This window comes from Ammospiza caudacuta, chromosome 1 (genome assembly GCF_027887145.1).
Source record: "Ammospiza caudacuta isolate bAmmCau1 chromosome 1, bAmmCau1.pri, whole genome shotgun sequence".
Classification (NCBI taxonomy): Eukaryota; Metazoa; Chordata; class Aves; order Passeriformes; family Passerellidae; genus Ammospiza; species Ammospiza caudacuta.
In genome coordinates, this window is record NC_080593.1 from 47913362 (window position 1) to 47932407 (window position 19046).

General features: G+C 41.3%; 1 protein-coding gene across 2 annotated transcripts in view; it reads right to left on the reverse strand.

Annotated features, from left to right (window-relative positions):
• Positions 1–1078: 1078 nt before the first annotated feature.
• The window catches only part of MATCAP2 (microtubule associated tyrosine carboxypeptidase 2), a 28189-nt gene continuing 10221 nt past the window's right edge, over positions 1079–19046 (reverse strand). Inside the window, exons 3-7 of one of the 2 annotated variants that reach the window (XM_058812498.1) lie at positions 12421–12564; positions 10192–10324; positions 8646–8951; positions 8033–8130; positions 1079–4112 (exon numbers count right to left, since the gene is read on the reverse strand). In XM_058812498.1, coding sequence (XP_058668481.1) covers positions 3951–4112; positions 8033–8130; positions 8646–8951; positions 10192–10324; positions 12421–12564 — 843 coding nt within the window. In that variant the 3' untranslated portion in view covers positions 1079–3950. The remainder of the gene's footprint in view (positions 4113–8032; positions 8131–8645; positions 8952–10191; positions 10325–12420; positions 12565–19046) is intronic. The other variant, XM_058812507.1, reaches the window with a different exon arrangement.

The window sequence follows — 19046 nt, forward strand, 5'->3', positions numbered from 1 at the left end:
CTTTTGCCTTTCTCTTGGCTTAGACAAGGTGTCTCTCAGCTTCCATGCTGACTCATGGGTCTCCAGATTTCCATCCCAGTTTCCAGCATAAATGAGTTCCATCTTTCCCTCCTTTCAGAGAACCTTGGTGCTTAAGTTGCTTTTCAAACTGGTGGCAGGGCATCCACCTTCACAGGCCTGGCACTTGAGTGCTGCAAAAAAACTTCAGAGCTGCATTGGTCCTGCAGATCACCTGTAAGAAATGTGAGATTTATTCAGTACTTAAATAGACCTGCCAGTGATGGCTGAGGGCTGTGTTTCCCCCTACTGATGCTGTAGAAGGGTTGTCAGAGATGCACAGGGCAAGGGAGAACAGTGGTGGTTTGGGAGCCTTTGAAGGGAACAGATTTCAGGCCATGTTTTCCAAACCTCCTAGCGAGGGAAAGGGAATATGGTGTGATAATACTTAGCAGGCTTGCAAGGAAAATTAGCAATTGCCTTTGAAAATATTTCCTTTAAAAAGAACCACAACCCTTGAATGTTACCCTTACTTACACATAAGGAGCTGATGGGACTCCCTGGAGATAAGTAAGCACATTTTATAATGTGAGAGGGGATGGAGAGCACTGGAATGAAGCAGCAGGGGAGGGGGAGTTTTGGGGATGGATCAAAGTGTTAAAGTGGAACATTTGGAGTTGCCATTTCCCACATGGATGGTGCTGAGAATTGCATTGCAGCAAAGAGGCTCCAACGCTGCCTCAGACCATATCCTAGAAAATAGGAGGATAATTTCCTCATGAGCAGCCAGGCCTTCTGACTGAGCAGGGAGAGCCATACCCAGTGTAAGACTTCAACAGACCCTTCATGACTCCAGCCCTAAGTGATGTTTTTGAAAAGGAGTCAGAAAGGCCCCTCTTCCACACACAACACAGGATGTCCAAGTTGCTGTGGAGACGAGGCCACTGGAGAGAGCAACCCTCTGACACAACATGATGTAACACTTCAGTACTCTCATCTCTGTCAGTATTTTGTCTTTATTTGTAAAAGTTGTATAAAACGCCTTTCAAAATTGGTCTGGTGAAACGGGGAGGCTTTTCCAATGCCAGCAAGGTTTCTGTATAGGAATAACATAGCAAGACATAGATACACACCAAAACAACCGAGGCAGGTAGCCAGGAAAGGCTGCCAACACAGCACTGACACCATGAAACTGTGCAGTGACATGAGCTCACTGCTGTCCACACACTCCATCACAGAACTTCAGAACCACAACTCAGTAACCAGCCTCTTCACAGTGAAGAACAAAAATTCAGGAAAATTTACAAAAGCTACACTTCAAAATTTGAGACATTTTTAGAAAGGAGGAATGACACAATGCCAAAACCAGAAGCTGACAGCTTCACCTATTGCTACATATGGATGCTGACCACTTCCAAACTCCAAACTTTGCACCAGGCAAGTCTATTTCTAGAATAATGAAGAATGGAAGTTTAATGGCACCTACTGCTTTGCAAAAAAAGGTGCTGCAGGTCTTCAAGTAAAGCAAAAAGGCCTGTAGTAGTGTATAGGGCTACAGAGTGTAAAAGAGTCAGGCCTGCAGGCATGGCATTTTGTGGCAAAAGTGTGACTAGCACAGCCTCCTGGTTTTGAGGACACATTATGCACGAGCACTTTGATTGTAAGATGCTACTTCTGTGGGAGGAGGAAAACCACTTTGCTTATGTAAAAGTCATGGGAGAAAGGCAGGGATCTCTCCTGTCAGCATAAAATCAGTTCAAAATTGTTCCTTTCTTAAAGGACTGTCCCTTTTGCATACCCCAGGGTCAGCAAAGTGAGCCAGATTTTTCCACAGTGTAGCTCAAATGATCTCTGCCCAGTTCACTCCAAAGACAGCTTTTGACTGTAATCCTTGGCTTGACTTCAGTCATGTGTGACTTTCTTGCTGTTTCTGGCAAAGGAGCCAAACCCTGGAGCACACATGCAGGACTGACTGCAAATGGCTCCTGTCAGGCTGCTGCAGCAGCTCTGTGCCTGCTCTGCACAGCTCCAAAACAAAGCTGGGCAGGCCAAGGCACCAGTGATCAAACTGGACAGCCTGAAGGAGGAAAGGAGAGAAAACAGCATACAGAGGCTGAATGGCTTTCAGCTCCTCAACAATACTGACAACACAAAATTAAGGCTGCTGCAAGCAGTTCTCTGTCCCTGCCTTGAAAACAACTAAATTTACTAAATTTATGCTTGTTGAATGCATTTGCTTTTTCACAGCAGTCAGCCAGCCACTGCAAACAATCTGCAATAGTATCTGAAAGGCAGCTGCTTTTATGGGATTATTCATAAACCTTCAGACCTCTTAGCCAGCTGTCACCTTTTCTTCACAGATTTTCCTACAGATCAGGAAACATGTTCTCAAGATTTGTCTGGTTCTGTCCTGGTACCAAACAAGGTGGGAGAGTTATTGCATTTGTTACATTAAAGAACAGATAAGAGGGGAAGGATACTGTGGCTCAGGTCCATGCAAATGTGGTGTGGAGGAAACCTTGGCTCCATCTACTCACCTTGTCCCATGCCAGGCCTGTTACCAGTGGGCAAGAGCAGCAGGATAAGAAAGGGCAGAAGCCCTGTCCAAGGCTCCCACTAGTTTCTGCCCAGCCTCTCTGACCACAGCTGCTTCCCAGGAGCAGCTTGTAAAATTCTGTCTACTAAAACAAAACCCTTTGTCAGAATGCTTTGCCTCACTAATTCCATAACACTCCCCAATCAGAAAATGTAGCTTATGTAGTAAGTCCTCCTGCATCATCTATGTTATTCATCATGTGACTAAAGAAAGCTCTCTTTGCTGCAAGGAGCTTTCTCTCCTTGGTCCTGGATATAGCACCGGCAGTTAAAACAGAGGTAAAGTTGCTCCAGAGTGGTGCAGCACTTCTACTGGAACACAGGAATAGGGCACTTGAGAGTTGTCTTCCCTCCCCCAGTCACACCTTGTTTCTGAAATGAGCTCTGCAAGCTCAAGCTTGCTGTTGTGTGGGGGCACTGCTCAAAAATGTGACCTGGTCCTCTGTGGGCTCAGGTGATCCAAAGAAGAAGTGAGTGTTGCCTGCTGTGCTGGATTGTGGCCCTGTGTTCCTGAATTTATTTAGAACTATAGGTCATGAAATCACAGTTTTGCTCGATCCTCCTTCCAAAACACTGCCATGCTGAATTTCCTAAACATGCTATGCTTGTCCTCAAAGGAGGGAGGCCCTTCCCAGAATTCAGCTTCCTGAAACAAGTACTATACACATAAAGATGTAAAACAGTGTAACTTTTTGAGGGAATGAAAGGGAAAGCTTTGCTACCCGTTTACAACCATTAAAACAGCACTACCTACCTTTTCTCTCTTTTTAAAATGCTAATCCTCTCACCAAAAAAAAAAACAAAACCCTGAAACATTTTGTAATGTTACAGGTTTCAATCCCATGGCACAAAGACCTGCTTCTGTGCACTGTTTTTAAACTTTCTGTTTTCATTGCAGTGATGACTAAATGGGAAAGTTATGCAGACAGCAATGCAGCATAATCTACAGCAGTTCTATTGCTATGAACCGTGACAGCTATGACCAAAGATAAGGCAAACAAAAGTGAACTAAGGGGGAATTTCTCCTCTGTCTCCTTTCCTCCACCTCTAAACCTGGGAGGGAAAAGGCAATATATTACAAGAGACAGCACTGAGCACTATACAAGCATACAAAACAGAGTAGATGGTTGGACAGATCACTGCAGAGGAATTTCTAAGCCAAATTTTACAAAAATGCACAATCCCTTTAAAAAATAATCAGTATACAATCACAATGCAAAAGGACATAAAGGGGCTTTTTCTGAATTCCACATATTCTGGCCACTCTTCCCTCCCATTCCTCATAAGTCCCTTTTTGCAAGCTCTGGGAAGTCCAGTTGCACATCCTCACACAGTAAGTGAATGGATGTCTAATACTGTTAATTTATGAGATCCTGGAGCTCCTCATCAGTCAGCTCATTGACTTCCATGATCTTTTTCAAGTGTTCCATGTACCGGGCGTGGTCTTGCAAAAAGTGTGGCACCCTCATGTTCTCAATCACAGCCAATCCCTTCAGGCGATCCACGTCCTCATAGGAGATCTGTAAGGAAGGACAGGGGTCAATTTAGCAGTACAGTCCCATTGCCCCTCTGCTGTTGCTGCTATAAATTCTCTCCTGTACATGAGAAAATGTTTCAGAGCAGGAGAATTTAAAACCTTGGAGAAGCGTTTGGAAACATGAGCAACTCTGCGCTTCAGTGGAAGATGCAAAAGAAGTGTAAATTTAGCAAATGCCTTCATAATTCCTGATTCTGTTTGGATTCAGTCAGTGAACAGACTTGTAGGAATGTGAATGAGAATCATCTATAGCAGCTGCAGGAATAAAGAGGGAAAGCATGGAGCACATGTGAGTCTTGGAATGTCTTCTCAAAAAGGCAGAAAGATTTACAAGAGAATGGAAAAAACGCTGTGCAAAAGCCTAAGGAACTAAAAAGTGAAGGCAGCACAGGCATGGCACAGGAAACAGTTTGGGAAATGCATGGTGCCAGCTGACCTGAACTTTGCTGTTTCATTTTCATGAGTAAATGTGCTTATGCAAAGCTAAATTAAAATGCATCTCTAGTAACTAACTACAGCATGAACAATACCTAAGCACCCCAGTTTTAGGTTGTTTCCTCATTCAATAGTGGAGTGCACACTGGGTTTGCCTCATGCCATCAGAGCCTTCTGGGTATTGGTGCTAAACTCTCATTTTGCAGCTATTAGAGGATCTGGTAGCTTTCTTCCCTAAGGAAAATTGGTATTTCTATCTTCATAGTCTTATGATTCTAAAAGCTAGGACTTCAAATCACAATAGCTCAAGATGCTGTGAATGATAGTCTAGAAGGGATGACTGCTTTAGCTGGGCACAAGCTGCCATGGGAGCAGAGAGCAGGACTCCTTGGGCAGCTGTCCAGTGTGATGAAATCTGCGTGGTTGTCACCTTGTCTCCAAGCTGTGTGTTCTGGGCACCCTGCAGACAGCAGCATATGCTCTGGCAATGCCCCCAGCCTTGCTGTGCTTCACACGAGCTTTGTGCCAGGTGGCTTGAGTGGAGCCTGCTCCTTCCAACCTTTTTGCCCCATGTTTCCCCTAAGGAGCTGAGCCCTGTAGGGCCTGGTTTTCCAGGAAGCAGCCGGCCCTCTTGGCAGGTGATGGTTTCTACTCAGCAGCGATTGAAGTGCATATGAAGGATTCACCAGTGTGCAAGGGGCAGGAAGGGCTTCCTGCAAAAACAGGACAGTGCAATCCAGACTGCACTAAACCTGATCCACAGGGACAGGTGCATATCTCAGCAATGACAACTGGAACAAAGCCCACAAGGAGAATCAATTTGCATCTCAGTACACAAGTGTGCTTTCCTAGTTGCAAGGACAAGATGCACCCAATTAAGAAAACAGACACCCATGCCCAGGCTTATTCAAGTCAGCAAGATACTGCTGTTTGAAGATTGTGTGGCATTACACCTAATTAACTTACTTAGAAGTGGATAGAGAGGAGCTCCACAAAACCATACCATCTCTCAGTCTGGACACACAGCACCACATGCAATTAAATTCTACCTCTTTTCCTGCCTAAAGAAATAAAAAGGATCCTTCTCCCCTCATATTTATGTTCAGAGGTTTCTGTTACTGCTGCAAACAAGAAACATGCGTCTATAATCTGAGATATGGTTTGAATGGGATGCATTTCCCCAGTCCTTGCAATTGCTAAAAAACTACCAAAGCTGACATCCTGAGGAGATCAAAAAAATAATCCCATCCTATGGTGGAAACAGGTTGCTTGCCTTGCCACATTTTATTGTCATTGCACTAGATAAAAAAGACTGAGGCTGAAACAAGCTTACTTACGCTCTTTGTAATGTGTTTGTGTGTTTCTCGGGAAACACAACAGTAGGTGATATTTTGCTGCTTTTACTTTTTCAAACTCTAGTAGTTTTCTAAACTCAAGAGCACCCAATATCTGCATTCTATTTCTCTTTGGCAATATTTGCATGCAATTACCATATGAATATTTTGCAGTGCTTCCTGTTTTTATGTCTTTCCTGTGAAGTTTTAAGACTGCTCCTTTTAAGAAGCACCTTTTCTCAGGTTTCAAGTGTTTCCCTTAGTCACTTCTAGGTGTGTTGAACAGTTTGCATGTATCCACACCACACTCTTCTACACTGTAAGTAATGTCAGAAGCAACAGGAAGGCAGGGCCTGGAAAATGTGCCAGCCAAGCTTAATACTCCCTTTGGAACAATATGATCCTCCCATTCCAACCTAAAAAATCCAAGTAAATCCCCCATTTAAAGTGGTGATAAATCACTAGCCTAGATCCCAGTGCAAGTTTTATGCTTCCCTCTTTCATGAGAAGATATATTGGAGAGGACTCAGTGAAGGGTCACTAAGATGATTGAGGCACTGGAGCATCCCTCCTGTGAGGAAAGGCTGAGGGCTGGAACTGTTTAGCCTGGAGTAAAGCAAGCTCACAGGAATCATCATTGTGTATAAACATGGGAATGGGACTCTTCTCACCAGCACACACTGGCAGGGCAAGGGGCAGTGGGCACCAGTTAAAATGCATAAAATTCCATCTGAACAAAAAACACTTTTGTACAATGAGGGTGGAAAAACACTGGCACTGGCCACCCACAGGGGTTATGGAGTCACCATCAGTGGAGATATTCAATGTCCAGCTGGACATGTTCCAGGGCAAACGGCTCTAGCTGACACTGCTTAAGCAGGAAAGTTGGACTAGAGGATGTTGAGATCTCTGCAGACCTCGATAATCTGTGATGCTGAGAACAGACATTGCCCTGATACACAAATTTCCAGCTTGACTGCAGATGTCTGAAACTAAACCATTCAGAACACATTTTAAGATCCCTTGATTTTAAAAGTTGTAAAGTCAAGCACTTATAAATTATTATACTCCTAGAAATAAACTGTTTGTAGACCCTTAATGTGGGTGCCATGCAATGTGGATCATCTGTAATTTTATGAGGAATGACTTAGTGTGTTTTTCAAGTGGCCTGACAACCTGCAGACTCCCTGAAGAGAGGCATAAAGCAGTAAAGGAAGTGTGTGTTCAGTGGTTTAGTAGGCAGAAGCTGTGTGGAGTTAAGCAGGCTTAAAGCCCAAGGAAATTTCAGAGAAAAACTTGTCAGACTTATTTGACAGTGTGATTTTATTTTCAAAGCTTCCTAACTTGGTTCAGCTACCTAAATAGCTCTTGCTTATCAATAAGGATGATTCTGACAGTAAAGGGAAAACTCAAATGTGGACCAAAACCCTCTATCATAATATGCCCCTTCCCTTTATCACCCATTGATTGCTAAGTAGGCAGAAATGTTGGTATACCAGCTCTAAATTCAAGCTCAAGCCAATTTGATTCCCTGTTTATGTGAGTATGAACCCTGCTTAATGAACTGTGAAAGCAATCCTTGGGTTTAGGAAGTGTGACAAAATTTCTGCACTTTTTCAGATGAGCTGAGAACGAACAAGCAATGATGTTAGTTAGAATGGACCTAAAATTCATTCTCAATTTGTGAATGCAGAAATATCATTATTCTGGGGGGGACAAAAACCTCATTTTTTAAAAACACCTGCCATCAATGAGAAAATTTTGAGATTAAATAGTCTTTGTGGTGGAAGGGGGTGCATTAATGTCAAATGGTTGGTTCCTTTTGTCATCTTTTAGTACCTGTCTTGTTTGGCCAAGGCAGTCTGTTGTACTGCAAGTCAGGTAGTATCCCATAAAGGTAGGAAAGTCTGAGAACTATAACCATAAAATCTTAATCTGATAAGTGAAGAATGAGGTCAAGCTGATAGAAATTTTTAGGACCTCAAAATACTTGCAACTTGCACAGTGTAATTGAAGGTGCTGTGCAGAGCAGAGAATTCTAGATCAAAGTAAAAGCACCGTGACTCATAGTTCATTACAGGCAGGCTTGCTGAAATGATAAAACTGCACCCTTGGGAATAATGAGTTCAATCACCTTTCCAAGGGCTGTCAGAAGATGGAAATCAATGGATTCCCTGTATCTCAGGATTCGGAGGATGCCATCCAAGTACACCTGGTCCTTATTGAAACAGCCTGAAAGGAATGGAGATACATTGCACTCTATCAATGTTTGGTCAAGGCATGTTCTCAGAAGCCATTATGAGCAGAGCAATTTTATTTTTAAAAACTAGATATTTATATCCCTGACTTTGAACACCTTTCCAAAAACTAGCTAGAAGGCAAAACCCACTAGCCAGAAAAAGAAATCAAACATAGAAGATAGGGCCTGTGAATAACCACAGGCAATGTTACATCTGTGGAAAGCAGGTCAAACTGTAAGTATGAATTTTTTCAAAGTTTTGCATTTATGTTCCATTTCCACCAAAAAATACAAAAATCCTTTACTGACTCAGCTTGAAGGTCTCACCGAAGAGCATTTTCAGCCTCGTTTTCCATAGCAGAATTCCTGAGACCCCATTTCAGAGAGTGTGGAGTCCGATTTTTCCCTTTTGCAAAGGTTTTACTGTGTGACATGATTAGGGAGCTCTGTGCATGTTCTGAAAGCCCCCCTGAAGTACAAAACAAGAGAAGACAAAGAGAGAACTCACCTGGCTGTGAGGTGTCAGTCCACCCTCTCTTGGCCCGTACGCAGTAATCCCACCTAGTGTTGGGGTCTTTGACAAATTTGCCCACATCCTGGAAAAGCTGACTGAAGGACATTTGGCTGGCCTGGTACACCGTGTAGTAGAGCAGGGCAGCTCTCCAAAGGAAAGGGTCTTTGCGGAACAGGACGCTGTGAATGCTCGCTAGCCCCTCTTCTGTGGGGTTGATTGGCTTTAACCCGTGTTTCCTGCGGCCGTTGCGGTTGCACCAAGGCTGGCTGTTGTTGTTGAAACCCCGAAAGTAATGAGTTCCTGAAAAAAAAAAAAAAAAAAGAAAAAGAGGAATCTGGCACTTAGAACAGTAGGAACCTGGCACTTAAACATGTTAATCATCCAATGATTAACAAAAAGTTATAAAATATATAAGGAGATACCCATTTCAGAACTCTGAGCTGGTAGGACTGGGCACTGGGAAAAGTGATGACTTCAGTTGTGTCTACAACAGACTATTTTGTCAGAGATATATATACCATGCAAATATTCACCTGCTGACTGCAAGTGAAACTCCTGAAAATGTTTAAGTAATGCAATTATCAGGAGGACTTGACTTCCTAAATCTGTGAAAAGGAATTTTCGGAAGTCTAACAAGCTGAATTGTATCTGGCATAGGCTAGGCATTGTAGGGGAACAGCAGGAAGGAAAATCAAAGTAAAAGGGCAGAAATGTTGCCTCTGAAGGTGATTAAACAGCACTACTGCAGCCTTGGAAGATGCTATGTCCCCTAAAATGTGAGTAACAGTGGTTCTAGGCAATTGCAAGGCTTACTCTTCGGTTGCTATTCAGGCACTAGACAAGTTTATCAATATTTTAAGTACTTTGTTGAAAGAGATGCACTGAAAAATTTGTAGAAATTTTCCACAGGGCTGGGCCAACCTTGTGTAATGCAAAATCACAGCAATTTTACACCAGTTTAAGGATCACTGGGTCAATTCTTGATACCTAAAGCATACCTACATTTGCAAGCAGTGCAGCGTGACAGACGCAGGTTTGTAAAGTGACATGGCTGGAGCCGAGGTTGAACAGTCACACTATTTTTATTTCCTTTTTTTAACTCTAGAGTAGTTAAAAAAAATTGCTCTAATGAGCAAAATGTCCTTAAGCAATGACAGCACAGAAGGTATGCCCTGGAGCAGAGCCTCTGGGCTAGCATCATCTGAAAGGATTACTCTCTTTCTGCTCCAAGAATCCTTTGGCATGAGAACCTCAGTGCTGTAAGTGGGACTGGCTGGTAGGCTTACTTTGAAAGCTTCCTCTGGATCTGACCTAAAATGCTAGTGTCCATGAACCCTAGGAATCCTTTTCAATGGGTTTCTCCTTGCCTTTAGGGAAAGAGAAGGTTTCTCTTCCCTTTAGCACAACTCCAGCACAGGTCATTTGGATAGGGATGTTCCCTCCTTGTGTACCTGTCCAGTGCCTGGCCCACCACTGTGCCATAGGTAAGAATGCATGCAAGTACTCCCCATTGCCTGCAGCAGGGGTGTGATGCTCATACCAATCTCGTGTCTCAGCATGCCCTCCAGCCAGTGCTCGCGCGCGGTGGAGACATTGATGGTGAGAGTGGGGCGGCCGTTCACCACCGTCATGGAGGCTCGCGACAGCAGGTCCTCCGTGAGATGGACCACGATCTGGAGAGGAGAGAGTTCAGGCAGAACTGAAAAGCTCTCTTCTCACTCCTGATCCTGCTTTTTCCTCTGGCTCTTCCATTATTTCATGTCTCTTTGGTCCCTTACCCTCCACAACTCTATCTTGCGATCACCGGTCACCTGAGAGAGCCTTCGGAATGAGTTTATCCTGCTCACCTGGGCTACTGACAGAAGATCAGACTTTATGGGGTGAGTAAGGGTGAACATAGACCAAAGTAAGACTGAAAAATTTAGTAAGGGAACACTGATTAGACTCAGAGGGCAGGGAGCAATTGCATGCACAATAAATTAGCGAAAATACCAGTTTTTGACCTGTGTTGAATTATCTTAGTATTACTGAGAACTGAAAAATACTAGACAAGAACACATAAATTGACTAGGTATCGATATAATTAGTTGTCTGAATGCATTTCAGTTGCAATTCTAAAGCCACTTGAATGAGACAGGGAAATACTGTGTACATTTTCTCCTGTTACATGAAATATTGAAATACTGGCATTGTTTTGTTCTACACAGCAGAACAGCTTTTGCTTTCCTGTTCTCTCTTGGAAAACTGGTAATAAAAACAAAAACTGGCAGAGAAGGAAACTAATGCATATTGATATATTGTATTATTTGACTTAAAAAAGCCTTTTTAAACAAGTGACTGCGAGGGAAAAGTGAAACTCTTTGTTAAAGACTAAGCACCTTTCCCTCTTCATGTAAAGCCTAATGGAACAGTACTGCTCAGAAGAGTACAAGGGAATACTACTTTAAAGAAAGATTACTTTTTTAGTATCCAAAAAAAAAAGGACCCAGAGATCAAAGGCATGAATATAACACCTCCCTGTACTCAAAACTCACCCTCAACTTCAAGTTCAACAGCAAACTATCAGTCCCACAAAACTTACATTTAAGAGGCAGGAAAAAAAGGTAAATCCCAAAGCATTTAGATTTAAAGGACAAGTGCCACTTAGCTTTATTAACACCTCTTCAGCTGAAGAGAGTATTTTAATATTTTAGACCATCCTAAGCATGATGTATTAACCCCATTTTCACAGAAAAAGTGAAGCATTTCATTAAGAAGGACATGGGCTGCTGGATGAGGATGTATGATCCAGTTGCCATGAAGTCAAACCAGGCCAAAAATGAAGAGGGAGATAAAAGTACAAGAAAAGACAAAACATACATTTTTTTCTGCTTGCTCTAAACTGTAGTTTATTAATCCCATGCTTATAAACCCAGGTCAAGTCTGGTTATCACTGTCAAATCATAGTCTCACAAAAATGTGTGATGAGTTTGGCAGTTTCTTCTAATAATATTATGTTTACCAATTAAACCTAGTTTCTGGGAAATTAATTTTTGCCTTATGATTCCAGACTCCTCCTGATCACTGCCAGTGATCTCATCCAAGTCTTTGTCATCTGGTGATTTCATTTGGATTAATCCCTTTTTTATACATTCAATTTCATCTGACTTTTCCAAGCAATTTCATGTAACTTCATCAAACTAGTCTTCTAAAATTCTGAATATAGAAAATAAGGGTTTTTTTCCACAGGGCTCTAAAAATTAGATGGTTAAAACCAGGAAAAAACAGCACTTAAACCAACTCAACAAGTTCTTTCAGACATTTTTATTCACTTATGTCACTTTCATTTGTGTTGCTTCTTATAAATCACTCTCTTGGGCTGTTGCTTATTTTTCTTGGCCTTTTCTTAACTCTTTCCTTTGGTGTAAATAATTTGATACAGGAGAACAGATGGCAGAACTGATGAATAAATGGAAATGTGCTGGTCTCCAAGTAGCTGAAAAAAGAAGGGAAGGAAGGGTGTCGTTCTTGGGTACTCCCAAAGAAGAGAATTTAAGAACAAGCATATATGAACCAGGAAACAGGCTCAGAGAGATGACTGAAGCCTTCACAATTAATGAGTGTCGTTTCAATTGTTACATTAGACTGGGCTTAGCTCTGAGAAAAGTATGATGTAAGGAATATTCTTGTGATTATGGAGGAAAGGCCTCCCAGATGGTCTCTTGGGTCCACCCAATGTCTAAGGTCTGTCCACACAAGTGTTTCTTTCCTGATCCAGGGCAGGACTTACCTCACCAAGACAGCCTTCTTTCACCATGTACTTCCTGACATGATTCCAGATACGACTTTTGGTCAGCAAGCTGCCTCCAGTGGCCTGTTCAAATTTTTCATAGCTCCCATATTTCTGCAATGTCCGCTTCATAATGTTAATGGACTATAAAATGAAAAAAACAGCAAATATCAGGGCAGTAAGATCCCCATGCCAGATTGACACTTGTAATCTTTCTCTCCTTCTCAATCTCTCTTTTTTCCTTAGTTTAAAATCCTCCTTTTCTTAACTCACTCGCAGTCTCACTAACAGGCTGTACTCATTTAATACATGCCGACACGCTCCGCAACGAATTTATGCCATCTTCAGATTTACATTAATGCCAAAGTACTGAAAAAATATTCTGATCAACTCATCTTAGACCCACATACATCAGTGTGATGATTAGATGATTATCAGTCTAGTGAAATAATACCTATTTTCTCTTTAATTTTGGCAATGTTGCACAACTGCCTTGTAAAACAGATGTAACAGGTCTCCAGGACATTTGCAGTTTGACAGCTTGTTTCTTTTTATGTTTTTCCAAAGAATTTGAAAAAGATCAACTATTACTGTCATCTTGCTTCATTTCTTGGCATGTTCTAATTTAAGAACACTGATTAAGCAGATGTGTAACTATAATTTTAACAATAATACCTCTACCAAAAATATCTCCTTACAATAAAATCCCTTGTACCATGGGTGTCTGGGTGAGAAAGGAGGAGAGAGAGCAGGAACTTTTATTTACAGAACTTTCATTTAAACTTTTCATTTAAACCACAGTACTTTTTTAAAACCCCCCAAAATGAAGGCCTATTTCATGAGATAAATAGAGTAGTATCAACAACTCTCCTATGAATTGCTGCTAGAAGAAGTTCCCTTGAGCAAAGCTCAGCACAATGCCCATAACCATGATCTGGACTATGCATATTGAAGATTTTATTGATGGGGTGTGAAATGCTCATCCCTAGTTATCTTCTTTCCAGCACATCATTACACACCTTAAAAGAAAATGTGGTATGGAATAACTCCTTTCCCTGCAACAGTCCAACTACAGGGAATAGTTTTTTTCAGAGACTTGATAATAGAAGCTCCTGGCACTACCTTAAAAAATTAATGTTCTTGCTAAGAAAATACCACTAACATTAAAAGGTGAAAATCTTGTAGACTGAATCTCTTTTTACACTATACACTTATATCCCTTCATAAATGCATTTGTCTACAGCTATGTAAATTCTGACATTGGCAGGTTGACTGATTTTCCACAAAAATTGGATTAATTTTTTATCTTTCACAGCTACCAACAATCCTTCTCTAATGTTTTTCAAGTTGAAACTAATCAACCCTGAGTAATTGCTACTGAAACCCATAAATGACAGCTAGACATATCCTTAAAGTCTAATAGCTCTTTGATGAAGGAGATGTCACTTACCTGAATGCCAAAGAAATATTGTACCTAATGATTAGTATTTCTTTGTCTTGTATGTTTTTCCAAACCAGTTTTTTCCCTATAAACTTTTTAAAATTACCTATGAATTTTAACTTCTCAAAACATTGTCTGTTTTATAATTCTTTTAGTGTCTGCACATTCTGAGGCATTTGCCTGATTTATACAAAATTCTTGGTTAAAGAAGCAAGCTAAATATTCCCACCCTTTTCCCAGAAAGTTTATTCTCAGCCAGCAGCCTGAACAATTCATGATAACAGTTCTTCAGTCTCCTTTGCCAGGTGCCAGATCCTTAAGATATTTATGTCATCTACTAGTTGTTTGGAATATTGGGTTTCTATGAACAATTAATTAACTTTATTTGTTCACTCTGGAAGAAGTCATCTGTCAATCAACCTTCCAGCATGAAATTTGTCTTCACAACTTGTTGATATTAAATTTCAATTAAATCTATAGGACTAAACACTAAGTACCCATTTAAATTCTAGGATGCCTAAATTTGTTTGAAATGAACTCAGAGGTGACCTTATAACTCTCTACACCTCCCTGAAAGCTGGCTGTAGTCAGGTGGGGGTTGGTCTCTTTCTCCAGGTAGCAACTGATAGAACCAGAGTACACAGTCTCAAGGTGCATCAGGGGAAATATAGGCTGGATATTAGGAAGAATTTTTTACGGAAAGGGTGATAAAGTTCTGGAATGGTCTGCCCAGGGAGGTGGTGGAGTCACCATCCCTGGATGTGTTTAAGGAAAGACTGGATGTGGCACTCAGTGCCATGGTTTAGTTGAGGTGTTAGGGCATGGATTGGACTCAATGATCTTTATAAGGTCTCTTCCAGCCTAGTGGTTCTGTGAAGTCTGTGAAATCTCAGAGGACTCTCCAACCTTAGCTGGAGTGCAGGCGTTTTCTAAAACCACCTCATCACAATGAACAGTGAGAAAATGAGCACTGAACACATCAAACCTCCTGCCTGGCTGTCTGTAACAGCAAAGTCCCTGGAGCTGAGACCTCTGGGCTACAGAAGGCAGCATGATTTTGGGAGTCAGGAGACCCAAGTTCTAACTCTTCCTGCCTGCTTGCAGGCACCTTCCTGGGCTGTTGAAACTTTCCTAAATGCTGTGAGACACTTGAATCAAAAACACAATACAAACAGCAGGTTCTCAGACACAGGTCCTCCTCAAGAAACACAGACCCACTCCAACCTCTCCTACCTCCACCTGACAGAGTTCACACTTCAAGGGGAAACTTCTTTATGTGCCACACTAGGTAACCCACATCCTGCCAGTCCATCCACATCCAGATATGTGTTGCAAGTTTGAGCTCCTGCATACTGAGAAAGTTGTTAAGCTTAAACCTCCTCTTTGCTGAACAGATATTCAGAGATTACTAAGAAGGGTGCTCACCCCTATATCACCTTCTCTCTTGACTCTGTTTCAAGTGAAACAGAAAAACGTCCCAAGAATTCTTTCCAAGTGGGCAGGTGTGGCTCTGGAAGCACTGAAACAACAGGGGAGAGCCTTCACACACAGACACATTGCCCACAAATTCCCAGGGAGTGGCAGATGGCCCTGACACTGGGGTGAGCCCCATCCCCAGTGATGCTCCTGGTTTGCACATTTCTTGCCACAACCACTCCTGCTGGGGTGGTTCCAGAAGGGAAATGGTTTGGGAAATGTTTGGTTTCCAGGCACTGACTACAACACCAAGCCCTTAATTTGGGATTCTGCACCTGCCTCCAAGGTGAGATGACTCAGTCAGCTGTTGCAAGAACTTGCTGGGAAAGGGGAAAATCCAGACCAGCATGCCAGCTGCTGCCTACTGCAGCATCCAACTGTGAGCTAATTTTCCAGCCTCTGGGCCAGCAGAACACTGGTACTGCTGCACTTCCTAAGGCCAAACTGTGAACTCTTCAGTAACAAGTCAAAAAATAGAAGAAAAGAAGAACTATGTGGCTGTACCAGGTTACTGGTTAGGAGTAATAATTCCTGTTCTTTTCAATATTACCTAAAATGTCTGCTTATCCTTCTGATCACTACCAAAGAGTGCCAAAAGACATAGCACTCATAAGACAAGCCCCTTTGCACAGCAAACTCTACTGATGCTCAAGAAAGCAATGACACAGAAGCACGAACAAGAGCAAGGCAAGACTGTTTCACTGACTGGATTAGGTTACGGTGGTGTTGGCTTTTTAAAACAAATTATTTACAGCCAAGTAGGTCTCTGAATCTCAAATCACCCTGTCCAGCAACTCAGCTCAATGGTTGAGAGTTATTGTAGAGATATGTACTGATAAGACTTCTTATGAGTAGTGTGAGGCAAGCAAGTCAGAGAAGGGTCTCAGTGATCCAGGAGTCAGCTCCCTGTTTGAGTCAGCTCATCCTACATTTAGTTCTGCTGCAAAGGAGTTGCAATCTCTGCTAGAGATTTGTAAGACAGATAAGGTAGACACACACCATTGCTCTTCTTCCTGCATAACTTATCTGCTGGGGAGAAAAAAGCTTCCAAGGTGCATCATTAGGTAACATTTAGTACCAGGCTGAGCTTGTTAGTTTAATCAACAGCCATAAAATGGTGGCTGTTTGGGTCAAGAGGAATGGAGGGAGGAAGGTAAGTATCCATTTCTAGTGTGCTCAGGCTGTAGTATTTGGGGTTTTATTTAGTGTTTATAGGGGTTTTTTCTTCTGCATGCTTGCTCTTAGTGGTATAATGGTCACATTTAAGTAATTTAGAGCTGGTAGAAATATTTTCAATTAAAAACTTTTAAATTGCTTTGTAAAGAATTTGAAATTAATACTCACTGGGTTTTTGTGTGAGACTGTGCTCTGAAGTAAAGCTATCTTCCCACTGTGGTATCACCAGAAGTGATCTATTAGTCCCTTCTAGGGGAAGAGAGCTGTTTGTGTCAGACCCTGAGAACCTGTGCCACTTGGATGGCCCGCCATGCTTTGTGTTATGTATTAGCACACCTTATCCATAAATCCTAGTTAGCAGGGGAATTTGTTACTAGTGCAGAATGAGGTGTTTTACAATTATGTGCTTTATACAGACAGTGTTGTGTCCTTGAATCTTCCACATGCCTCAGCTGTGACATCACTTGGACATAGCAAAGGATTACTCAGTGTTGAATACCATGTTGCTTAGCCTTCCTGCTCCACCTAGATTTTTTTTTCCCCAACATCTGATAAATTTGCTAATTGTAGGCTACTTTTATTATTGCCTTAAAAGGTGTCACACAAACACATGCAATGTGGTGTAACTGGTTTATTTATGAATTTAAAACTGCTATACTTGTATGTATAGCAAGGGAAGATAATGTATAACTCTTTTGTGGGAGGATCACTCATCTGATGAAATGGTTGGGGGTTTTTTGTTTTTTTGATTTTTTTTTTAATGTATACAGAAATACAATTCTTGCTGCCATGTACAATTCAAAGAAACAGAGTCCCTAAAATTACAACTTGCTGATTTTGGTTCAGCAAATTGTAACTGTTAAGTTCATCTGCCCTGCAAACACTGGGAACAACTATTTCTAAGCAAATATTGCCACCTCTAGCATCTGAGCAAAAATAACAAATGCTTTGAGGGCTAAGAAATTTCACAATGAAGGATAAGTAGTTTGAGCCAGAAAACTTCTAGAGCACAGAGCTTCTGCAGTGACCTTGAAACACAGTGGTAAGAAAATTAACTTCTGTAATACCAGATATGTTAATCCTTCTGAAGAGTGCAAATCTGCATGCTATTTTCTATTCTCCAGTTCACTTCCCTAAGGGCACTGTATTGTGTGACTCATGAACATATTTATTATGAAGAAAATATCATAATGTATATATGGAGAAAAAAACAGAATACCGTATGAGAAGGACGACACTAAAACTAGCATTTTCCAAATGCATTGCTAACTCAAAAATGTTTTCTCTATGTTTGTGAAAAGTCAATCAATAGAAAGGTTGGGCTGTGCCCAAGGTTTAAAAGCTCTGATTTAAGCAGAGGCAGGGGGTAAAGAAGGTGCTCACAAGCCTGTGTGCTCCCCACTGCAGCATTGCTGGGTTAATGGTTTGCAAACTTTCAGTGCTCTTTTCCTTTAAAAAAAGTAAATAAATGAGGCAGAGTGTGATTTGTCTTCCAGACATATTTCAGTAACGCTGTATTAACCAATTTCACAGACATGCACAAATGCAGAAAATGCAATACAAAAACACAATCTGTCTCAATGTCCTAGCAGGCTATGCACAGCTGTGGGTAAAAAGATTTCTGAGATGACTGAAAAATTTTCTAAAATTCTGAAATGTCAGGTTTTGGGCTCATTTTGCTTAAGTATCCTAAAAGCCCCCTATAAACATGGTGGGTTCAGTCAGTAAGAGCTGGGTTTACAGCTTTTTACTCATAAAAGAGCAAGCAAGTGTAAGTTGCCATGAGCACCTTGTATAGAAAAAAAAATAGGAATAACTATTCACAGTTACCAAGGCTTTCTAAAATAAAATAAGTGGAGCAATAAACAGAAGCCAAATATGCTTCCAAACAAAAAAAACCAACAAAACTGAATTGAACCTTCTTGTAGCAAAAGGATGACTACACACAGTTGCATTTTTACTGCAGACCCAGCTCTTGACACTTTGAGTACTTTTTTTGCAACTGAAGTCATCCTTTCTGAATTTCCTGTAAGATACCTACGTGTTTCTTCTGACAAGTAAAATCTGCCTGAAAAAAAAATAGCAATGAGGAAAAGCAAGTGCTCCCACAATACTTCCTGATTAAAATTTTTGATTAATGCTGCTTTTTCTGGATAGTAAATTTGCATGAAATTAAATTCAAATTTGCGTGGAGATGAAAATTTCTAAAGCTAGTTGTAGATAAAAGAGAGAGAGTGACACCTGCTGGGCTTGGAGATGAGTTAAAGCTGCTGGTTTGGGATTTTTAAGTGCAAGGTATTTTTGTTTGGTATTTTTAGGAGCTGAACTTTGAATACATGCTTTTCTAGTGACTCAAACTAGATCTTGTGAAACAATTTACATATTTCTTGTTAACTGGCAGAAATATCCTTCCTTGAATGTTAAATCCTTTACTGCCTTTTATAAAGTTGTTACAGGGCCTTTATTTTCCCATACTTTTTACGGACAGGGAAAAAGGTAGAGTTACAAATCAGAAAAATATTGAGGAATCATT